At 40.8% G+C, this 24,874-nt stretch overlaps 1 protein-coding gene across 6 annotated transcripts in view; it reads left to right on the top strand.

Moving 5' to 3' along the window:
* Positions 1-648: 648 nt before the first annotated feature.
* PLCG2 (phospholipase C gamma 2) overlaps positions 649-24,874 on the top strand; it is a 62,341-nt gene continuing 38,115 nt past the window's right edge. The window contains exons 1-5 of one of the 6 annotated variants that reach the window (XM_064723366.1): positions 649-779; positions 893-986; positions 5,411-5,556; positions 11,225-11,458; positions 23,577-23,717. In XM_064723366.1, the coding sequence (XP_064579436.1) occupies positions 11,263-11,458; positions 23,577-23,717 (337 nt within the window). In that variant the 5' untranslated portion in view covers positions 649-779; positions 893-986; positions 5,411-5,556; positions 11,225-11,262. Of the gene's footprint in view, positions 780-892; positions 987-1,035; positions 1,094-5,045; positions 5,217-5,410; positions 5,557-7,631; positions 7,738-11,224; positions 11,459-23,576; positions 23,718-24,874 lie in introns of those variants that run through there. The other 5 variants (XM_064723367.1, XM_064723368.1, XM_064723372.1 and 2 more) reach the window with 5 other exon arrangements.

Raw genomic sequence — 24,874 nt, 5'->3', positions numbered from 1 at the left:
TCATAATAAATTCTGATTATTATTTGCATATAAATAAATTGAAAAACGGTATTATTCATCTTCAACGTATTCGCTATTTTTAAAATAAAAAAATGACTGTCAATTATCAGTTGTTAACAAACTGAACCTTCTCCTAATCTATTTCCTTCCAGGGTAACAAACCAGGAGTTCTTTTCTGGTCTAGCTTTTAAATCCTAAGTTCCATACTTAAACAATTTTTTCCAGACAGCACATGGGTAAACACAAGCTGAATATTTGCATATATATTATAAATGCATATCTCAAAACAGATGTGAATTTTTTCAGTTCTCAGGGTTTTGATTTTTTTTTCCTAAGAATTAAAGATATTTGACATTTTCCTAAAAGCTCAATGAGCAGAATCGCTGAGACTCAGTGTTTGTAAAAAAAGTAATTTATAAACCCCTTGGATGCAGGAAAAACTTTAAACAGAAAGAAAGGGCATCCCAAAAGGTTAGAAACGCGAAGGCAAATAATTTGAAATTTGCCTAAGACAATCAGAAACTGTTAGAATTGTTGATCTCAGGTGGGGGCATCGTTAACACATAGCCAGGCTATTAATGCACGATGCAAGTGAGTGTGAAAAGGGCTCAGCCCAATCGGGGGCTGTAAGAGGGGAGAGTTCTGCTGGCTGGGAGGGATATGGTTCAGAATTAGTGTTACACTTCTTTCTTAGAACTTTTTTTGCTTTTATTTTTTCCCCCCTGCTAGCAGCAGCCATAACAAAACCTGTCCTTGCAAAGAAGTGTGTGTCATCAAAGGTGACAACTTTTTTTTCTCTTAAATTTTAAATTAGCTAAAAGGCTCAGGCTGTTGAGAACTTGATTGGAGATTTTGTATGCTTAAGGGTTCTTAACAGTGTGCTTTTACCCAGGTGGAGTCAGAGTACAAAGAGGAAGAAACCTCGGTTTGACACCGCCTCACTAATCTCAGCAGTGTATCGCTCATTATTCTGCACGGGATTAAAGGTAACTCTGTATTGCTGCCTTTGAGGCTCAGCAGGGCAGTTATCCTTTGCAAAAATGGGGTTAAATAATTCCCCGTGTGTGGCAGAAAGGTTCTGGAGAGAACACAGGTGGGTTTAAATTACCTGGCACAGCCTTCAGTGTTCCAGCCTTTGTCTTCTCTCCTGTAAAATATTCTGTAGCTTAGTTCCAGCATAAAAGGACTTAATCATAAAGGAAATTTAAAAAGCTTTTTTTTTTTTTTTTTTTTTTAAAGAGAGGGTGGTATTTAAAAATTACTAGTCCTGTTTAAGGAGAAAAGAGGAAACAATTTTTGTATGTGTGTGTGACACTTTTACAATCATTACAAGCACACGCAAGTCCTGGATGCTCAGCTGAAGTTAACCAAGACATTTTAAATTGGAGATCAGGCCAAATAAGCACTTTTAAATTCACTTTGCTGGGTTCTTTATTCTAGACATTGTCCCCTGTTAAATGAAGAGCATGTTAGAAATTTTCCATGGAAAGAAAGTTGCTTGTTTTTTTGTTGTTTTTTCTCTGTAGTATTCAAATCTTGTGTCTATTTTTAAAGTATTTCATAGTGTGTCTAAGTTCAGATTTTCAGTCAAATGTTAGCGATCGAGAGGTGTTGTAGCTAGTGTTTACAAACATATTGTGTAGTTTCTGAATTTTGCACAAATATAATCTGTTTGGAGATGTGAAAGGATTATTTTTTAATGTAATAAGTGAAACAATGGGATTCTACCTATATTCATTTTTATACACCCACACACACATATATATTTGAGATCAGAAGCCATATGGGGTTGTTGATATCTGCCTGCATTTCTGAAAAACGGTCCTTTGCTCTTCTAAACTGAGGCTCTTCGGGAGCTACAAAGGTAAATTTGCTGCCCATGATACTCAGGAGTCTCTTAGCAAAAATCATGATTGTAGATCACCCCATACCAGCTCCCACCTTGATCTGTTGGCAAACAGGATCTCTTACACTGCATGCTGAAAAGATGCTTATCACAAAAAGTGGAACAGAAGGTTTTGACCCCTTAACATGACTCACTCAGTTATGACTACAGTGCAGAAAGATAACAGCAGTTGCAGGAGTGATTTGCATTCTATACAAATATGCTGATCCTGGAGATATAACCAGATGGATGCTTTTCCAAGGCACAGGCATCTGGAAGGCATATCCCTGTAGAGCCTCTCTCATTCTATCCCTGTTCAGAAATTATCACTCAAGGATATCATTAATTTTTCAATCATGTTTTGATTTTAGCGACATTTTGACACAGATTTTTACATGACTACATGCTTATCTGCATTAGGACCAGCCTGCTCTCACCATCCCCAGAGAATTCTTGTGCTTGATTAACTAGAGGGCTCTTCTATACTTTTCTGATGTAGCATGTGTCAGATTAAAGCTGATCTATGCATGAGTGAGCACAGATGCAAGGAACTTCTCCTCCCTTCCTGTGTGCCCTGAGGGAAGGCCTTGCACAATAATAAATCCCTGCAATCAGCCATGTAGAAAGTAGAGAAAAACCTGGCCTATCTCAGTTTTATGATCCCAGAAAAGCTTCTACTAGCAGTAGCAATGTTAAGAGGAGTTCAGCAGAATGAGAGGAAAAAGGAAAATGCCCTTGGTGGTGTTCTGCTCACACTGAATCCTGCCTGGGATGAGCTCAGAGCCACGGCTGAAGGCTGAGTTCAGCCCTGCTCCTTGTGCCCAGCCTGCCTGAAGATCCCTTTCCTAAACCTCTCCGGGCTCACAGGGATAATGGGTGAGAGCAGGAGGCTGAAGCAGATGGTAACAGAGCCTTTTCTCTCCCCAACTCACCCGTGGTTCTGCTCTGCAGTGGGAAAGAATTGAAAGGCTGAAAGTTACCTAGGGGGGAGAGCTGGACTGTTTCTTGCTGAGTTACGACTCGCTTAATTCAAAACTATTGTCAAATGCTGTTTTTTTTCCAGTCCTTCCCACTCAAAAGCACATTACTTTTATGAAATATTTTAATGTAATTGGCTTAAAAAGCACAGGAGAAAATTTTCTGTGGTTCCCTGCAGAGTCTTCTGCAGTTTTCCTTTTTTGCTGAGGCCTTGTAACATTGGTATCAACTGGCTGTTGATAGTAGTGGTAATGAGCTGCTGGCATTTTATCACTGTGGATGTAGTGACTGTAATATTTAACTCTTCATCTGAAGGTGGGTTGCAGGCCCTTCAAACATACTGGTGTTTTCTGTGGTCAAAGCTGGCTCAAGATGCTGAGTAAATAACTTGTTAGTGTGTGTCTAAAAAACTGCATTTTGACATTTATTTCAAATATTTTCACATGTATTTTTAAAAAGGTTTTTATTGAGCATCCCAAACCACACAACAGAGTTTTCACTTGACTGAAACTTTTGAAAGTATAATACTGATAAATGAAAAGGTTTCTTCTGGCACAACGAGCTTTGCTATGAGGAAATGCCATTCCAAAGTCAGGACATTAGGATAAAACCTGGAAGCAATGTTCTGCCCAAGGCCTGTAACTGCTGTGAGATCTTTGGCAAACCTCCTCACCCTCTGGGCCTGATGCCTTTGAAAATGTAATAGAATGATTTCCATTATTCTTTTTAAAAATTTAGACATCTAAAAATGCAAATTGTTACAGAAATTGTAAGGGACAGCACTGTATTTTGTGTATGAGGCCAGTGGCAGTAACTCCACAAAAGATTTTTAAAATGCAGATCTTGCAAATAACAAGAGGCAGGGTGACTGAACTGAGGAGCAGCTCAACTTTTGAGGACTCAGATAAATATTTCAGCAGGCACCAGGCCAGCCACTTACAAGTACAACCTCCCTTCCTTCATGTCAGCTTTCCTGCTAGTGACCTTAGTAGTTTACTTTAAGTCAATATTTACTTTAAATATTATGATTAAGTGACAATAATTTACCAAGATTAAAATGCAACTCTGATAAGAATTGAGCCAAGTACACAGTAGAACACTTTCTACAAGAGATTCTCTTCAAGGAGCCTGAGCTCTGTTATGCTGAGAAAATGTGCTGGGAGTGTTGACCTGTCAAGCTGTGATGGTGTTGAAGGTGGATCTGTAAAATCCACTACTTGAATTGTGCTGCTACAGCTGGACACTGCTTTCAAAGGTCAGTTTCATGCTACAAAGGCCCTTTGAGCCACTAAAGATGATCACTAAAACCTGATCAAGGCTTCCCAGAGTAGCTGAAGCTATTGCCATGGGGAGCTGGGGTGGCACAGGACTGCTCTGCCAGTGACAACAGTCACATCCTTCCCCTCCTCCCTCAGGGCTGCAGCAGTTGTTACTACCTCAACTCTGAGTATGTGAGTTCTCTTGACAGGTTTAAAATCAGCTTGAGTCCTGCAGATGAAAACTTCATAAAGGCAAACCTTGAAAATTAAATTTTCTTTATGAAACATCTGGTTATAGTTTTGCAACTCTAACCAGAAAATCTAGCTGAGCTAACATTCATCCTGCTAAGGAGTGCAGAGGTTGTGGTGGTTAGTAATTCCTTTGGCTACAAAATGTCTGTGACAGTCTCTAAAATATTTGTTCCTCCTGCCTAATCACTCTTTAACATTTCCTAAAATTGATGGGGTAAAGGTTTTCAACGTCTGTCTTCTGTACAAAAGGTGTTTTTCCTCCGTATCTCCTGAGAGGAAGTGGCACCAGTTTTGTGACCATTATTTATTATATCCACGAGGCTGCCTAGCCAGTCCTGTGCTTCTCTTTCATGGCTTGCTTTATTCTTCAGGGGAAGCAATCAACACTTCATTACCAAATATAAGACAGGGTTGAACTTTTCAATGCTGTAATTAAGAGAGTGTCAGCATGAACACTATAAATTCCTTTTCTGAGGGATTTATGACCAAAATGTAAAACTATACTCCAGATGAAAAACTTGCCTTTCAGATCTTATACTATAAATTGTGATATTTTAACAATTCAAGGGGTATTTAAATTTTTTAAGAAGGAAGTTAAAATGAAAAGAAAAAAGAATAAAGGAAGGAAGATTTTATTCTAGTGGTTAACCTTCTTCTTTTTAAACACACAGACTTTGTGGGGGCAGATTCTTCAACTCAGAGACCTAATTTTCCCCCACCTGTCCTCAGCATATATTTTCCTCAGAGAAAAAAGCTCTACGGGTTTTTTTTTTCCCTACAAAAAAGGACTGTAGATGTCACCTGGTGGTTATCTCTGACTATGAAATCCATAATCCTTACAGGTAATTATGTTGTCTGCCTGGAAGTTCTCACTTTTGAGGTTTGGTTGTTGGATGGCAGAGTTGCTGATTCTGACAATAACTCAAATCTGTTGGGATTGTGAGGAAGTCTAAGTACTCTTATTTCAGGTCTAGTGAATGTGCTGAGTAACAGCTGGTGTTTCTAAGAGTTACTCTTTTATTGGTTTGGTTTTAAGGATTGCTTACTCCATCTGAGATTTTGTTACATCCAGCAATTTTCAGGATTCACTGTTATGATCCCCACTGCAGCTATGATTCTCTTCAAGATACATATTTTCTCTGGCTATATAACAACTCTTCAGCTTTAAGAGCATTTTCTCAGGTAAGTCTAAGGTCATGCAAGAAATGTTGGGAATGGGTAGGTTTTATTTGTCCTTCCAAAACACCAATGAGGCACAACCACAAGTATGTCCAGACCAAAGTTTTCCTTTGCAGCACTGTTTTAACTACTGCAGCACAGCTCAAAATACCATCAAGATGAGCAGCTCTGTGCCTGTGTGGCTTCTGGGCTGTTCAAGGGTGGTTCCTGTGCTGAAGCTGTGCCATATGACTGGTGAGGAGGCTGTTGGTACCTGGCCAAGTGAAGCAGAACCAGGAGGGGCTGCTGGGGCTGCTATTTGCTGAAACTTGGATTCATTCTCTTGGAAGACTCCTGGATCTGACATTAAGTGAATACTGCCATCTCCTGCTTGTAAAATGCCCAGGATCACCTGCACCCTTCAGCTCTCTGAGGTGTGAATGGATGTTTGGGTATTAGTTTCTGCAGCTGAGGAAATTGGCTGCTTGGCTCTTGCTTTTTGCCACTGTTCATATAATTTCAAAGGCAGCTTCAACATGAAACATTGAAGACTTTAAAGATGAAGACTAAAAATAATGTATGGCAGAGACACCATGGTGTGATTAATAACTATTCTGCTATTCTTATTAATTTACTACCACAGCTCCTGTTAGATGTTGTTATGGGAATTTGTAGTGGAGTCACACTTTATAAACAGACTTCTGGAAAAATGTGAAAAGTCTTCACAGAATAGCAAACAGTGATAAGATTGCAATGATCATCTTTTTGTTTTGCATTTAAAATGAACCACACCTTTCCCAGGTATTGGCTTTCAGGCTTTTCTTCCTTTTGTGGTGGCATATTTTGAATGTGTTCTTCAGTTCTTTTCTGATAGGTCATACTTATTTGAAACCCTTTGGTACTTTTGAGTGTGATAAAGGCTTGTTAGTTTGCTTTTGGGAAGAGTTACCCAAATTGCTCCTACAGAAGAGCTGGACACAATTGATGTTTTCTTCTCCTCTTGTGTAGCTAGGGAGTATTTTTGGTGGCATTTGGTGCAGAACCTCATTGCAGTATCATTTTGTTTCAGTACTTTCTGCACATATAGGGTGAAAGTATAAATTAATGTTTGATTACTGTTAAATTATTTATAATGATGACTAAAATTATGGAAAACTATTTTTCCTCTCAATAGAGTAGATTAGTCTGTTAAAAGACCTGTGCTTTTCACTTCGTTGTGCCAGCCACCAGTATTGGAAGGAGGGGAGATGAAGAATTACCTCTGTGAAACTTAAGGTCTGTGTTTGGGAATTAGCATTTGGAATACAGGACCTGCCACTGTAACATGGCACAGCCCTTGCAGAAATGGCCAAGATCTTCCCTGGAAATGCTGTGGCATCCCGAGTTTTGGTTTCTGAGCACTTATTTTGGTGTCTGCTGAACTGGCATGACTTGTTCCCTGTGATGACCTTGTCATCCTGCCTTTGGGGGTAGGAGTTTTCCCCAGATTTATCAAATTGGTCTCGGGCAAGACCAATGCATTAAGTCGAATGGTTGAACCACGGCTTGACCTGCAAGCAGGATGTCTTCCTACCACTATTCTTCTGAATACCAATCTGGGAAATACTTTCAGCATTGCCACTCTGAAACTGACGTGTGACACAACTGTAGCGGAGCACTTTGTGTCAAAAACTTGACAAGATAATTCCAGCGACAGTGAAGCCGTACAGCCTTTTCTTAAGGCTCAACCACCCTTCTCAGACGGGCAGAACATCAGCTCGGAGCGGCGGGACAGCCTGCCCTGGCAGGGGGACACCTGGGGGACACCCCCTGCCCTGGCAGGGAGACACCGCGCCTCAGGGGCGGCTGTGGGCACGGGGCCTTGCGGGGACAGGGGCTCGCCTCGACAGCAGCCCCGGCACGGGGCGAGGAATCCCGAGGAATTCCGGCCCCGCTTCGACGCTGAGGAGGACGCGGGAAGCCGCGGGGCTGAGGGCAGGGCCGGCGCCCCGGGGCTGAGGGCAGCCCGCGCCACGAGCGCCCGGGGTGGCCGCGGGGTCAGGCCGGGTGGCGCCGCCTCTTCCCGGTGACGGCAGAAGCGGAGCCCCGAGAGGCGCCGCGGGAGCAGCGGGACGGCAGCGCCGGCACTGCCCCTGCCCCGCCGCCGCACGGAGCCCCCGCCGCCGCCGCCGCGCAGGTGAGGGCGGCCCGGCGGAGCAGCAGCAGGTGCCGCGGGGCTGGGGCGGGGCGGCCCCGCCGGGAGGGAGGCTCCGGGGAGGGCAGGCGGGCGATGCGCGGGGTCCGTGCCGCGGAGGGTGAGGGACGGTCCTGCCAGAGCGCGGCGGGCACTTGGGCTGGAGCGGACTAGGGAGTCTGGGGGCTCCCTGAGGTGGCCCTGCCGCCCCGCACCTTGTGTCCGGCCGGGCCCCGCCGCAGCCCAGGCTGGCGGAGAAGAAGGAAGGAAACCTCGGCAGTGTGGCAGTGCCTGACAACAGCCCGGCCGTGCGCGGCCCTGCCCGAGCTCAGGGCCCGGCTTGCCCCGGCAGGTGGGCACCGTCATGAGGCGGTTCCGCTCCCCTGCTCGTCCTGCAGGCTCTGCGGGCAGCAGCTGCATCCCAAGGGCCGTGCATCGATTGTTATTAATTATTACTGCTGTGGTGCTGCTCTGCTGTCACTGGTGCGGATCCATCCGGCGAAGTGATGTCCTCGATCCAAAGGCAGAGCTCCGGGCAGGGGATGCAACAAACTTTTTGCAATGCCCAGAGCACATGGGAAAATTTAGAAATTGACCAGAGACTTAGAAATTGACCAGAGACAAACTTTGGACTGCACTTCTTGGTTAACTCTGTGTCATGTCGGTGAAATTATAACAGACTATGGATCCATTAGTGGTTATCTGAGCTCTTCTTTGCTAGCTGGTGTGTTTTGAGCTTGCCTTTTCTAGTTTTTCCTCTCTGTGTTATCATGAAGAGAGTTACAGGCTATACACCAGTTTTCTGCTAAGAAGGGTTTGTTTGTTAAAGTCTGAAGTAAAACTATGTGGACAGGATAGATTAAATACAATTTGGATTTTTTTTTTTAATGTCCATGTTCACTTGGTTACTTGCAGTGTGTCTTTTAGACTTTTTAGTCCAGATCAGTCAGTCTTTTCAATTGAAACCTATCAGAACAGGTCTTACACAAACAGTAATAAGTGATCCAAGTTTTTTTGCTTATGGTACAGGGCACCTTCAAACTTTAGCTCCTGTAATTCCTACAGTCAGAAGGAAAGAGTCATGTCTGTGTCCAAGCTGGAGCTTGTAGCATGTTTTGATGATTATTAACTCACTTGCTGAGTCCTGTAAGTGGTGCTGGATCTTTTCAGCTGAGGCTTAAGTAACTTTTCAGCAGAGGATCAGTGATGCTTCTGTTACACACAGCACCTTGTAGTTCACACTCTGCTGGGTTGGAGGCATGCAGGTAATGGGCTGATGGAGGTCATCACAGAATCCTGCTGCATGAATGGGTAGAAAGATTGTTAATTCAAGTTGTTGTGCAGTGATGGGTGTCAGGAAGGCTGGGGGGCACCTGTGTAAGACAATTCCTGATGTTTGAAGGTCTTATCCAAGGACTTCTGTTAGTTCTTTTACTATCAGGCAGCTTTCTGTGATGTTACTCTGAAAGTGGAACAGGTAGCCAGAACAGTCTAGGAGTGGTCAGTTAGGTTGATCAAATATTGCAATATTCTTTCCACCTTAAGTCAAAAACTTGACTCGTGACTTAGGAGTTAAGTTAGATTCAATCCACTGTTCTCTCTGGTTTCGGGAGAAAGAGCTCCTTTAAAAGGGGAAGTACAGTATATTATATTCAACAGAAACTGCTTAAGAAGCCACCTCTGAGAGGCAGTTCCTTTGTACTAAGGGAGTTATCTCTCAAAAAACCTACTGCATTGCCCTTTATTAAATAGCTGCATTTAGAAACTTCTTGTCTTGTTTTCCTACATCATATTTCATTTAACAGCTATACCTTGTACTGTAAAAGGCAGAGCTGATGTGCTTTTTATCATCTCTTGAAAAACTATACTAATTTAAAAGTTCAGTGTTTTGTTATTCAGTGTGGTGTTGCACAAGTGCTTAATGCTTGTCCCAGATCACAGCTTATTTGTTTTATTCTGATTCGTAATGAAAAGAGCAAAGTGAGAAGACTGGGTTTCTATTTTTTTAATTAGAAAATAGACGTTGTTCAAAGATTTTTATTTAATTGTTTATATTTCCCTCCTTTCATTTCTTATTTTAACAAATCATTGTAGCAAGATGACCATGGCTGTCTTTTTAGGTGCAGGCTTGTCATAATTTAAATGATTATCTGATTATCTTCAGGTAGTCTAAGAGAACCAGTTACATTATGGCTAAAAGAAAATAATAAATTTTTGCTTACAGTACTTCAAAGTTGTTCACTCCCTCCCAGCTGTAGAATTGGGATACATACATTTTTTCAGTAGTATAAGGAAAGAATACTCCATTTTTTTTATTACTGTAACAAGGCAATATGAAACACTAAATGATGTCTATGTTTTGCAAACCATGTGCTCTACATCCTGCTGTAGAGCACTTCAAGCTCACGGTTGGCAGTGTAGAGGTAAGAAGGGACTCTTGTGGCTTCTCTGTTAACTTGCAAAAAAAAAAAAAAAAGTGTTTATTGAAGTGGTAGAATTCAAAAAGGGATTGGAAAGATTGCACCGGGCAGCTTCAGAGTCAGGGAGATGGCTCCTGAAGCAGCTGAGACGCGGTGGTGAAAGGCCATTGAGTGCTGTAAGGAGAGGGAGCAGCAAAGGCAGTCAGGAGACAGCGACACGCGGGGTGAGGGGGCGAGCGCCGGCAGAAGCCTCGAAGGGGAAGCGAGAAGTGCCACGGTCGAATTAGCCATGAACACGGAAACTGAAACTGCTTGTGATGGAGAGCAGTGGCCTGAGCAGAGAGGAAGAGAAGCAGAGGGGAGCCGTGGCTGGTGCTGCATGCACAGAGCTGCTTCAAACCTGTCCTGCTCGGGGATCGGGCTAAGGGGATGGCTGGGAGCTGTGTGACAGCAGCCCCTGCAGCTCGTGTGACAGCGCTGCTCGTTCATGGGTGACAGAGCAGCTTGCAGACCATCCTGTTGCTAAATAATATCACTTAAGAGTAATCAGGATTGTAATTAGCTGTTTGGTGCAGTGATGTGGGAGACCAGAGATCTGCTCTGTACACATCCCCCTTTTGGCTGTTCTGTGCCAAGATGTGTCCCAAGTGTATGCACACAAATATCTGCCACCAACATGTGGGTAAGAAAAGGCAGATTGTGTAGGAGAAACAGAGCCATGAAGTTTTAAAAGTGCAAAAACCGATGTTTAGACGTTGCCAGCACTTAGTGTTTGCATTACTCATGTTTTCCCTTCACTCCAGTTCTCAAAAGGACAGTTACCTGCTTTACATTCTCATGAAGGTCTCATCTAATTCTATCAGAGTGCAAGAATTGACACGAGCTGATGCTGCTGGACCTGCCCTCTGTGAGGCTGTTTGTACCTCCTTGCAGGATAAACCAGCAAGGGTTAATGTTGGCCATGTACCTGCCTTGCATTGGCATGGGCAGGACTCTGTGTTAGGAATCTAACTGCATAAATGTGATCTTTAAAGAAATGAAAATGCTGTTTTAAATATTGAATTTTCTCCCTTTTTGTCCTTATATTTTCTCTCTTCAGGACACTGAAGACCATAAAAGTTTGATTAAAAAGAAAAAATGCCCAGAAAGACTATAGACTATGGAGTGATGCCTGAGTATGAGAAAAGCCAGATCAAAAGGACCTTGGAACTGGGAACTGTTATGACAATATTCAGTCTTAAGAAGAGCAGCCCAGAAAGGAGGACTATTCAGGTCATAATGGAAACCAGGCAGGTGGCATGGAGCAAGACAGCTGACAAGATTGAAGGTTTCTGTGAGTATTTGCAATGTGCACTTGAATTTGGAGTTACTAATAAATTGATGTACTTGTCAAATATTAATTTAACACACCTTTTATTAACATTATGAAGATTTTGGCTGAAAGAGCTTGGTAATTTGCTGAGAATATTTTGAATTGTTGTAATGTAGACAAAGAATCTTCTACAGCTCATTTTTTGGGTATCTAACATTACTTAAATATGATTAACATGCTTTTATCCTTAGCCTTGTTCTTTAAGTTTTAGTCTTTGAATATCATGGTGTTTGTGTTCTCTGAATTGACAGACTGTTTTCCATCATTATGTCTTATAAATTCAAGTGAGTTATTATTCTTTACCACTACTCTCAAAAAAAAAAAAAAAAAAAAAGAAAGAAAGAACCAACCAAATATCTTCAAATACAAGGAAACTGAATTAATTCACACTTTGGTATTCTTGGGCAATTTGCTGTCTGAGGATGGAAGTCATTATTTAGGACCATTATTGCATTATTGGAAAGTACCAATGGCTTAGGAGGATGAAGGTGTGAGACATGAGGTGGTTTCAAGGCCCTGATTTGGTATTGTCTCTTTAGTTGATATTGGAACTGACTAAACCCATTATTTATAACAAGGTCAGGAAATAGAAGGGGAGTGTAAGGCTAGATAGGGCTGCAAAAACTAGAATAGAAGAATAAAGTGAGACTAATCCTCTGTTCTTACGAACACAACTGGTGCCAGGAAAGCTCAGCCTGGGCTTTCTGTGATTTGTGCAGCTCAGGGTGGTGCAATGTAATTACAGTACTTGCATAGGACTGTATGGTAATTTTTAACATTATTGTGAGCATGATTTCACTTTACAGCTGCTAAGTAGTGTTTGTCCTCAATAAAGGAATTGAATAGTTTGTCTGAAATACCAGAATCATTTATTGGTCTGTGGAGGTGTGGATTTTTAGAAGGTTTTGGTTTTTTTGGTGAATACACGGTAAGTTAAAAGTCCATTGGTCTGTAAGGTTGCAAAGACAGGCACTGAGAATTTGCATGATTTTGAGATTGTCTGAGCAGTTTCTCTTCATGCTCTTGATTTAAAAGTATTAAATCTCTGCTACTGTTTCCATTGATTCCTGTCTCATTCCTTGTGGAGACTGGACCTGCAACTGGAAATCTGATATAGTGGAAGTAAAAGAAGGGTTGTCTGGGAGGATGTTTTTATCATTGGTGGTGAAAATATGATCACATTCAGTGTTCTGGGGAAAAGCAAACAGGGCTGGACACCCAATTAACAGGTACTCTGGATCATAGTTTTTCATTGCCCCAATTTCTTATGTGACAAATGAGGGTAATTATCCTCTCTATAATGATGTGTGTGAATGCAAGTACAAGTGTATTGCTGGTACCATGCCAAAAAAGAAGTCCTGGGAGGGCACGTAGAATTCAGTTATGAGAGTAGTGCTTGAATATTGTTTAGCAAATAAAGCCTGGGGTTTACACACAGAACAATAAGATTAAAACAGAGCAGAAAATGACCACTCAGTGAGGGAAGGAGACCTCAGAGTCCTCTGGCCAAACCAATCTCTGACCGTGTGTTGAGGTTTTGCCGTAGCCATTTGTACAGAGGGGACAAATTTAAAGCTGAGCAGACTCTGCATTCCAGATGTTGGGGTCAACTTTTTCTGTCTTGTAATCACCTTTTATCAAAGCTTTCTGTGGCTGGTGTGTGTGTAATAATAAATAATAAATTAATTAGTTTGGTCCATGCATGGATTTTAATGCTTTTGAAAGAAGGTGAATATTGTAGTTTGACTCTTAAACCTGGGTGATCCTGCAGGGGAATGACTTGTTTCCAGATCCAGGCTAGAACAGGGAATATTGCTCGAGATCCGTGACTTACCCAAAAGCCATCTGCCTCTCCACAAAAATTGTAGTGCTCTAGCAGTTTCTTAAATTGAGCAACACTTCAGTGACGTGTGTAACGCCAGGAAGTTTAGGTCTGAAAATATGGCCTAGTCTAAAGCACAGATATGTAAAATGTTGTTTTATTGGCTTAAAAATCAACGAATCCGCCCCAACAAGCTGTATTTTGCAGGTATTGTTCCAGAATATGATATGAACAGTTGTTCCAACTCACCATGAACCATATCTGGTCTACTAGAAATGAAAGTCACTGCAGATTTAGCTTGCTGACAGTGTTTTTGCTGAAGAGGAAGGAAGTATTTTATTTAGTTAGTTAGTTATTTGTGTGTTGCTGTTGCTTCTTTTGACTGAGACTCAGGCTTTCTTTTTGCTTGAAAAGTGGAAAAATGATGGATTTGAAGCTTTGCTATTTGAGAATTGAATGGAGTAGCCTCTTGAATATGAATGTATATGCTGGTAGACTGTATTGACTTTGTGATAAATAAAACCCATGTTTTTGTTTCTTGACTTTTTTTTTGAAGTAGTTTAGGGCAGAGAATTATCATCTCAGCTATTATAATATATTCATATAATAAGGCTGTACAAAATCTAATATTCATGATATGATCTTAATGGTTGCTGTTTGCATGTGTGTCAGTCCAAAACCAATTAATATTCAGTATGAGTGGGAAAGTTAAGATGGTTTCCTGTTCCATGTGTGCTATTTTAACTCAAGTTTGGCAACTGCTCTTTACAGAAGGCAGAAAACTCAATGTTAGCATCTGCTATGGGTTTGTGTTTCTAAATCAGAGAGTGAGGAGAGTTCTTTAACTTTGGGGACAAAAATAGGCTGCTAATAGATAGCAAAGACAGAGTCCTGTGTTGTGTTGTGAATTCTGGATGTCATAGTGCTGATTTTCTTGCTGATGGACTGTAAATGTTTGAAGAACACTCAAATTCCTCTAAGCCAGAGTTGATTATAATTATTACAATGACCTTTTCCAAGTTTGGTTAATATTGTTTTGGAAATGATTTAAGTTAAGCCTCACAATAACAAAAAGGCAGCTACTCTTATTCTGGAATAAATTGACCAGAGCAGGGGAGAGATGTAGGATTAGCTATGCTTATATAAATATTTACACAGCCCCATGGGCCCAAATGTGGCACTACTGTGTATTTTAAATTGCATTGCTCATAAAAGGCCCCTTGTGTTGAAAACCTGCCAGCATATCTGTTTAGAATAGAGTGAAAGAGTTGCTAAAATTAAGGATATTTCCTGCTCAGTGCAGATGTGTTTCTCTGGATGAGAAACTTCAGAAAACTCTTCCTAGATCCAGGCCTTTGGTGTGGTAAGAAGTGAGGATTTACAAAGGCTAGGAAATCTGGTTTAAACAATCCTTGTCTTCATTGTGTGGTTCAGATCACACAGTGTCCAAGTACTGGAGCTTTTACATTGACCTTTTGAGAGACTTGAGTTGCCATATACAAAAGGAATTTCTAACAGAAAGGAACTGGGGAGAAACCTCTGTATTTTCCCCTAAATGCAAGAACACAGGTTGGTTGTGTCCTTTAGAGAAGGATATGCTATTTCAACAGTAGATCAAGAGGCACTGTATTTCTGACTGTGCACGACAAAAATTTGAGGTAACATTTTCACAGCCCAATATTAAGCAGTTAAATTCCAAGGTTAGTCTCACTTGTGTACCCAGACAGGCATTTGAGAGGATTAACTTATTTTTGCATGAGAGAAGAAAAGTTTGGTTTCCTTGTACAGAGGGATTTGATTTGCTTGTTTAATTTGTAATGGACCCTTTTCCTGCAGAAGTTAATCCCTGCATTCTGGGTGGGTGACTGTGGAGCTGCCAGCATGGTCTGTTGCCGTGCCTTGCCTCTGATGGGTCTGCTGTGTATTTTTATTGTGTGTGTAACCTTTACAGCTGTCTGTGGGTCTGGATGGGTCACACACACCCCAGGGTGGTTCTGCCCACCTCAGAGTGTCCCTGGGGGCGTTGTCCCCCCCGGGACAGCAGTGACAGGCAGAGGGGAAGGGAGAGGTGGCCAAGGCAGGGCAGGGTTTGCCCTCAGCCTGCTGAGACACCTGGGCTTTGCTGTCTGAGAGCGCATTCCAAACTCCCAAATTGTGGTACAGCATTTATATGCACATGAATGAATGAATGAAGCCCCAAAGTTAGGATATTTAAGCTTTTGTAGAGCAAGCAGGTGGTGAGGTGTAAATCTCCAGGAAGCTGATCCATTATGGGTATTCCATTCTTTCTCAGATGCAAAGTGCTTTCAGGACAATTATTAAGGGAAAGCTCTGGGTGACTAGAGTTGGATTAGTCACTGGAAAATGTGTGAGTTTCTGCATATTCTTCCAAGAATCCCTTGAGTGAAGGGATGATTCACAGCCAGGAGAATTTATACTCTCAGAAATCTGTGGTGCCATCCTTGAATGTGCAAGTGTGTGATTCTCTGTAATACAAGCATGCTCATTTCAAGGAACATTCTATTTGAGGACTGAAGATGATTTCTCTGTTTTTGAATACTTAGGATTTTTTTTAATATGAAGAGGTGACCTGCTTTTGTAAAATTATATAAACCATATTTTAATCCCTTATTTTTTAGAAAAGAAAGATAACCTTTTCATGTTTTTTTCATGTTCTTTATTTATTGCAAAAGATTCCATAATAAAAATATCTAGTGACAATTTAGTTGTGCAAGCTCATAACAAGAAATAGGTTTAAAGCATCAGAGGGCCATAGTTAGAAAAAGTTATATATCAGCTGTGAAACTGCTCTTTCTGTATGTAGAGTGAGAGGTCAGGGTGTAGATAAGGTGGGAAGAGAAATGTTAGTATTAATTTATTCTGAAAACTTTCTCAGAGGATGAAGTAGCTGGACTGGGGAGTGGCAGAGATGCAGGCATCATGTCAATGTAATTGCAGAATTATGAAGCAGGGGAATAAAGGCTGTGCTTAAATTGAAGCTTTTGATGCTTGTGACACACCACAGTACAACAATAGCAGCCATTTCTATTTTCTGCAGCCCAGACCTTTATTAATGCAATAATACTATCTTGTGTCTTTTTTCCATTTATATCAGAAACCCGTGTTTGACAATGCATAACATGTTATTTTAGAATTAAAGTGAACTGCTCTTTTCACGTTGTCTCACTGCTCTAGCTTTATGTGTAATAATATTTTTCCAGAATTTGTAGAAAAAAAAATGACCATTTTAAAATAAATTTGCCATCTCAAAGTCATTTAGCATTACCAATTTTTCATTTAAACTAAGAAAAGTGTTATCAAATGTTAAGTTCACTTGAGATTTTCTTCCCTGCTGAAAAGGGGAGATTTTACAGAATTTGTCCTCTAGAACATGATTAAAAAACCCAGACATAAAATGAGCTTGAATTTTCATGTTTCACAGGTAAAGGGAGTATGAAAACTAAAATCAGACTTAGTAAATTCATGTTAAAAGTAGAATTAGAACCTGTGGGAGCTGCTCTGCTTTTTCTCAATCTGTAAGATTGTCCTGTGCTTTCAGACTTTGTTACACTGCTAAGCAGGAATCGCTAATTTCTGCCAAATGTTGCACCTGGATATTTAATGATCAAAGCTCATTATAGGAGCTGAGCATCTGTAATAGAGTCATGTAGATACCAGCACCAGGTCAGGCCACATTCAGCTGACAGGGTGAGGGGAAAAGCAGGGATCTGGAGTTTAATTTAATGGCAACCTTCTGTGTGTTGCCATAGGCAGCGCTGTTCTACCTAACAAGGGTTTTTTATCTTGGTTTTATTTTGTGAATTTTACCCAGCAGCATCTTTGCCTTGAAATTAAATTTTGATAATGTTGGTTTTAAAATCTTTGCTAAAATGACTGCCAAAGAGAGCACATTTTTATGCTGTGCATCCTTTTGGCTGTCAGATACATTGGGGAACTTCAAAAACTTAACACATAAGAGTGTATTCATGCATGTGGCTCACGTTCTTAAACATTGATTGTTTTCTATGTGTTAAACAGCTGAGTCGTTTATTTAGTAGAATTGTTATTATCAATGTAAATTTCTTCTGTGGTGGAAAGCCTTTTTTTTCCCCATTGGAGGAGATGGTATAAACATTTACAGATCTGTACCTGTCTGGGAGAAGTGATGAGCATCTATATATTCTGGTGAGGAGTATGAAATGAGCGCTTAATTTGGCTTGAATACTGGACTTGATCTTGCTGATTTCTAGTAGGGACCTTTGTTTTCCTTACTGCTAGCAGAATTTTTGTCTGAATTTCCTTACTGTTTCAGACTTAAAGTAATAAATAAACTTAACTCAGATTTAAAACCCCGAGTCTCTATTTGGTCATTGGCTTTCTGTATTCTGCATACTGTTAAAGAACAATATGTCATTGCAAAGTTAATTCACTACTGGCTCTTTTTGGAGTAGCTTCACAAAGGAGCATTAAAATTTACCTTTTTTTGGTGTGTTTTGAAATGGCTGTATTTCAGTTGTTAGCCAGGGGATCTTTGTGTAAGTCTTCAGCTGAGTACATGGAGCTTGGTTTCTGTGGTCAAATGAAAAAATGAACATGTGTAGCCTCTAGCTCCTTTCAAATAATGTCTTCCCTTTAGCAGCTCAGTTCTGCAATGTCTGATGCTAACTTACAACAACCAGACTTCCTGTCATGGCCAGCCAGCAAAACAGGGATGGAATGAACTGCGCAGACCTCAGCACCCCTAAGGTGTTGATGGAAGTGAGTGTCAGATGTAGGTACTCCATCCTTTTCCCAAAGTCAGGCTTATATGCCAACATCTTTGTTTTGTTTTGTTGCATGGAGCAGAATGTAAACTTTTATGAGCACATATATAAATGTTACTCTATTCTTATGTCATTTTGTGGAGATACCCTTTAATTTTTAATATGAAAACAGTAGCCAGGTGTACAGCCCCTTGAATTTAGAGCTCAGACTGGGAAGCACTGTAACATGGTGCTGTACTAAACAATCCAGTGAGAAGTTATGAATTTAGCAGTAATTTGTTGTTACTGTTCATGCCAGCTCTGTGTGCCCTGATTACGTAAAACGCTGTGGGTTTAAAAGGTGCACTTCTCTAAACCTGGTGTCAGTCACTCAGCTAAATCCCCAGAGGACCCCTGGAAAGGTACTCATGGGTGCTTTCTCAAGGTGCACCACACTGTCTCTCAGGTTTCATCCTTGTAACTGTGTTCTCAGTAGTTTTGTGGCTGATCTAATGACTTCCTTGGGCTGCTGAATGTCTCAGTAAACTTCTCTGTTTATATGAGCTGAATTACTGTCCCTGCCACATCTGGGCTGCCATGCTGCAGGACATTTCTGCTTTCTTGTGACTTTGTCCTCCAAGAGAAGCCTCACCTTGTTCCCTCTAGAGTGACAGACAATTTGTGTTTCATTGCTGCTCTGAATAAAAAGAGGCTGTTAAAACACACCTTGGGTAGTTAATATTTAATGCTGCAGAAGTGAGAGCAGAGCCATTGTCCTCACTAACCACCATGAAGTACATTTGCAAAAGGCTACTAAAGGCTTTCTTCATTCACTGGGCACTCATTTGCACATAGCCTCTGTTGCAGTGGGCAGTTTCTCACTTTCTAAAATGAAATCTACTTTGGAATATTTTGTAATGCAAATTTTTGGAAAAAAATATCTGGTTCTGAGTGCAGAATATTACTATACATATATACACATGAAAATGCAATTGTATTCATAGAGAGAATGGCCAGCTCATGTCTTGGTGCACACACCTTGGGTGATGAGAGTCTCTTATTTTCTTCTTCAAAACATTACTAGTAGTTTCCCTTAAGTCTTCTTGAGACTTACTGAAATAATGCTCACAGCATGATTTCTGACTCTGTAAGCCTACTCTGAAACTCTCTGTAGGCTTTTGCTTTTCCTTCATTAAGTACATGACTGAGTTTTGAGCTGAGCACCATTTGTGGCCACAGACACTGAAGGACTCCTGGGGTATCTGGGCTTTTAAATCAGGAATGTTATCTTACAGAACTCTGTAGTCCTTAATGGCAGATTCAGGTAAACTTTTACACTGTTACTGTAGACTTTTCTATCAAGGGTACCTTGATGGGTTGACAGCTTCTAAAATTTTTTGACCCATGCATTTACATGCAAGCAGCCTGATGGTCCAGGCTAACATCACCTGACTTCACCAAAGGTGTTCTTGCAAACTCTCCTTCTTCCAGTGAACGTAGATGGACACTTGCAGCTCACAGAAGGTGCTCTGCTGGTGGCACTGGTTTTCAGCAGGGTCTGTTCCCCAGCCCACCTGTCTGTCCAGGTGCTGGATGGTTCTGTTCCCACCCAGAGGTGGCTGGTGGATGACCATTGTGGCAGACAGAGCCAGAACTTCGCTCTTTTAATAGAAGTGCAGCATAGTGTTGTGTATAACAATGGAATGGTTTTTTTCCACAGTTCTCTTGACATTAGTTTTCTACTTTTGGTTATCTTGTATCATGTCTTCCCTCGACTTGCACAGCACCTGCTGTGGTGAAATGCAGATTCTGTTTTACCATCTACCTCCAAGTTTGACTGCAGGAAATGTAACAGGAATTTGTACCTGCAAGTGTGTGACTGAACATGATCGCTGCTGCTGCTGGGTTATTTGAATGGAGATCAGTGGAGATGCTGAGGATCAAAAGTTTATTGTTAAGTTCATGGCAGTCAAGAGCTCTGTCAGGTGCCCTGGAAGGCACTGAGCAATTCATCTGTGCAGTATTGGGAAAGTATCAATGTAGTAGTGTAAGGATCCATTGGATTCACTGATTTGCCAAACACAGCAGCAGGAGCTGAAGTTTGGCAGCCTCAGGCTCTGAACTGCCTCGAATGCACATCCAGATCAGAACCTGAGACAGTGTGATAATTGAAGGTGCCTTGGAGTCTGGTCTCCTTAAGAGCCTCTTGAGGGAGTTGCCAGAATCAATCCGTGACTGATGAGGCTGCTAAGGAGATCCCTTCAACCTGGGGAAATAGTCACATAAAGGGATGGATGAACTGGAAGCTAATTGTGGGTTTTAGAGTGGCACTAGACTTTTATAAACTGGCTGGCTGGGGACTGGCTGTGCTGGGGTAGTGCTCTCCTTGTCTTGCTGGATGTGAGTCAATTTCTCTACTTTGATTCATGTTTCCTTAGGAAATATTTTAATCTTCTTTCACCTTTTTTGTGGAAATTGCACCTGCTAGTGTATTGGATTTGGTTTGACTGTGCAAGGTGTATCTGTCCTGGTCTGTGCTTTTTTTGGATATATCAGGCCCCGGGAATACGTGTCTGTGAAGCCAGGGCAGGATATGGCTCTGCAGTTTGCATGTGGGATTGAGAGGGAGGAAAGCTCCAGTACTCCAAGGCAGTACAAAGATAGTGTCTGAAGTGTTGTGCCTGCAGTTCTGGCATAGGTATGAAATTACATTTTAATTGTTCAGTGACAGATTGTGCTGTTAAAAAAGTTCACAGTGACTGCGTAACAACTACGTTGGTACAGTTGATTTACTAATCTGAGTCTGAAACATGCTGCAGCTTTTCCTGGCCTGCTCCTTTCTTGGTATAGTTGGAATCAGCCATTCTGGAGCTCCTGGGCATCCTGTGAAGGACACAGAGCTTAGTGCAAGACCAGAATTAATGCTTGGTGTTCATATTTCTCTTTTTTCCCTTTGATCATTGGCTTTTCTTTCAATAATGTAGAGTAATACATCCTAACCAACACTATGAAATGTCATTAAAAGTCATACATGTATTTTCGATTAATTTTTTGAAACTATAATGTGCATTACATCTTTATTTCTGTAAAAATCTAAAGAATGTTTAACAAAACTTGTGTTTTGTACCTGTTTTATTTATTTTCTAAGGAAACGTAATGATATCTTGCCCAAATTTTGTAGTATATATAGAATATGTTGCCTGAAAATAATAGGGATGCTAAATTTTGAATTTAAGTTTTTTAATATAAATATTTATTTCTCCTCTCTTTCACTCAGTTTTGTTCTCTTGCTGAACCATTCCTCTATTTACTGAATGTTTAGCAATTAGGATATAGCGAAACCTTTTCTGAAAAACCATTTGCAGAAGCAGTAACATGTCTGTGCATACAGAAATCCTTGTGCCACTCTGTATATACACATAGGTTCATGCAGGAGAAGGGGACGGTGGGGTTGGAAGGCTGTAGTGCAAGGAGAAGGACTGTAGAGAGTGTGTAACTGAGGGGAGACATTGGGTAAGTTTGTGTGTTTATTTCAGAGGTCAGTGTGAGGTAAGAGACCCTGGAAATGACAACAGCAATGCAGGTTGTGAAATCGCTTTTATCACTGCTTCTAGTTTGTACTTTGAGAGGGCCTATTGTTGTGTTGTTCATGTATGTGGATTTAAAGGACTTTGAAAGGAAAGGTATGATTCACTTTGAAGTTAAAACAGTGTTTTTCAGCAGGGATTTGTTGGGTGAAGGGAAAGCAGAGGAGGTGGCTGGGGTTGCCAATGATTGGAATGAGGCAGCCTGGTGTGCAGTCCCGTGCCATTACTGCAGCCATGCAGCCTCCTGCCCTCTCCATCTGGGTATTTCTGTCTCTGCATTCTCATTCTTCTCTGTTGATATTAATGTAAATTCATGGTGTAAGATCAGCTTTTTTAGATGGTGACATTTAGGATGGTAATTTGGATACATCTTTAGGGATCCAATTGAGACTCTGAATGGTAAAGGGATCAGAATCATCATTAGGAGCTTTTGGTTCCTGGTCATTTATAGGCACAGTGTGAATTTATTTTAGAAGTTTGCATCTAAATTTAGGGGTCTTCACCAATCAGACATGCAGATCTTAGGAGATATTTTTGTGGTTTGAGAGGGAGGCTGAGACATTAAAACCTCTACCTTGAGAATAATGATTCTTGGAAAAAATCACGTAAGAAAGATGCTTGTATCCTATAATTAGTTCAGGTTAACCTTTGAGGTCTGATTTTCACAGTAAAAGTTGTTTAATGACTGTGAGAAAGGAGTGTCTGGTAGAAGTTTAGCCTAGGATACTTTGCAGAGAAGTTCCAAGATGAATTAATGTTTTGTTATCAGGATTTTGTTGATAAACTTCCTTGCTTGTCTGTCCATGCTGGTATCATAGAAATGCAGCATTACACAGGTGGAAGCTTTGCTATTGTTCTGCTCACCTGTGTCTGGCAGCAGAGCTGCTGTTTCATTATGTTCTTAAAGGTCTCCTGTTACTGATGAGGTGCTCATTTAAAACAGGGGGTTTATATTGTGGCATTCTTAAATGCAGGGACAGAAACCCTCAGCTGTTTTCCTTGGATCTTGCTAGGTCTGATAAACACATTTTGAGAGGAGCCATGAAATGTTTTTCTTCACACTTTGTCCTGTAGCTCGTAAGTCAAGACTGTCCAGAAGTGGAAAGAGCTGTTTATTTCTCTGGTCCACAGGCAGAGCAAAACCACTTCCTCAGTTTTCTAATAAGTATCTTATCTTGAGAGCACACATATTTCTATTTCAGTGCTGTCTCCCTCCTGTTCTGCAGGCCCTGTAGCAAGGGTTTGAAAACAGGGAGCTGACTTGGGGGAGCGTGTGCCTGTGCAGGGTTCCCATTCTGCTGTGCTCCAGCATGCCTGTGTTCTCTGGAGAGCTGAGAGGTGAAAGTGACACAACAGGTTATGTTAAATAACACAGATCGCTCTGCAGCTGGCCATCAGAAAACTCACAAACATTTTAATTATTAAGCTTGATTTTCTCTTTATATTCCTACTTCAAATATTTTCCTTGAAAGTACCAGTGACTGTACTAGCTGACAAGGTTAGCTATGTAAGATTTATGTGGATGGTTTAGGTGGGTAAGGTAGAATTGTATATTTTCTTTTTTGTTTATGAACAGTTTTCATGGCAATTGGGCAATTACTTGATTAGAGTTAATGCCATTTGTTAAATCACTTTTTCTGTGACCCAAAGGGCCATGTGTATGCACCTTGTCCATGGAAAATCAGTGACAGTGAAGTAATAAAAATATGACAGGTTATTTTTCTTCTTCTGGTCCTTTTCTACTATTGTCTGTTACCATTTATTTGTGGATTTATGGATTGAAAGCTGGCACAATTTGCATTTCTTGTCCAATACAGATCTACATTTTTACATATATAGCTATTTTATATGTGTGTGCATACTTTGAGTTATACATCCTTCCATTTCAGGCTCTGCAGTTGTACTGACTGAATGTTGTTTCCTTTCAGTGGATCTGATGGAAATAAAAGAAATTCGCCCAGGAAAGAATTCAAAGGACTTTGAACGTTGCAAAGCAAGGCACAGAGAAGAACACTGCTTTACTGTTTTTTATGGAACCCAGTTTGTCCTCAACACCTTAAGTTTAGCAGGTACTTTTATCTTTTTTCTTTCTTCTTTAAGGTTACTGATTGAACAAGTCAAACACATTGATGGAACAGGAATGCACAGAATACTGTGGTTTTAACTTCTGCAGTTCAGGAGTGCACCAGATGCTTAAAATCTGGAGCCAGACCTTTTACTCAGCCCTTCTTGTCTGTGACCTGCTGCACTTGGAATGTTTCACTTCCCAGTGGTGCGTCATGCAAGTGTCATTTCTGATTTTTCTAGCAAGGTAAAATAACTCCAGTAAGGTTTTCAGCACTGATGGCAGAGGTAACGTTGCCCTCTTTAAGGACAGCTATTCAGTGTGGCCAGAATATTGTCCTAACACTTTTGGTCTGGCCAAAATGATTTTGGATGTAGTAGCCATAAACAGCTGTATCACAGAAATATTCCTATCACCTATGGGCAATTGGAGACTAATTTGGAAAAATGAAGTTTTAGTCTGGGCTATTTGTGTGCATGTCACCTAATAATACTAAACCTCTTCTAAATAAGTACTAGGAGACCATAAATAAAATTGGAAAGTGATAAATTTAAATTAAGAGATCTTGTGAAACAAAGGGAATTTGTACCCTGTATCTATAGAAAGGGTTGGAACACTTTTTATTACAGGCAACATTATCCAGGGTTACAAACCTAAAGATTTTGAAATGAAAGAGACCAAAGATTTTACAGTAGAGGCTGAATACAATTTCTAACTAGTGGAATTTACTAAGAGATTTATTTTCTAAAAGGTTTGTAGTGGGTCCTTGGTCTAGAACCATACAGACGATTTATTTGGAGTTGTAGTTCTCTCTGTCCTGAGCATGAACATGCTTCTCCATTTAAATCTTTAACTTAATTGCAAAATCTTAATGTGACAAAAGGGGAGTGCTTTGTAAGTATTTAAATACTGACAGCTTTTGTTTTTAATTATTTATGGGATGAATTTCTTATTTTGCAGTACTAGATTGCAAGTACTAGAATTGCAATACTAGATTGCAGTACTAGAATACAAGTTGTTTGCAGTCAGATGCTTTTGAAATGAAAGACTAATCCTTTCTTAGAGGTTTTTAAATAAGTTTTACCATTGTTGACTGAAGTCTGTGAAAATTGTGAGTAAATGGCTGTGCTTACGTGCAGCTGTGCCAGGGAGTTCAGCTTG

Source organism: Zonotrichia leucophrys, chromosome 11 (assembly GCF_028769735.1).
Source record: "Zonotrichia leucophrys gambelii isolate GWCS_2022_RI chromosome 11, RI_Zleu_2.0, whole genome shotgun sequence".
In the NCBI taxonomy this organism is placed as follows: domain Eukaryota; kingdom Metazoa; phylum Chordata; class Aves; order Passeriformes; family Passerellidae; genus Zonotrichia; species Zonotrichia leucophrys.
Note: the sequence above shows the minus strand (reverse complement) of the source record. Positions and strands in the feature narration are given on the sequence as shown.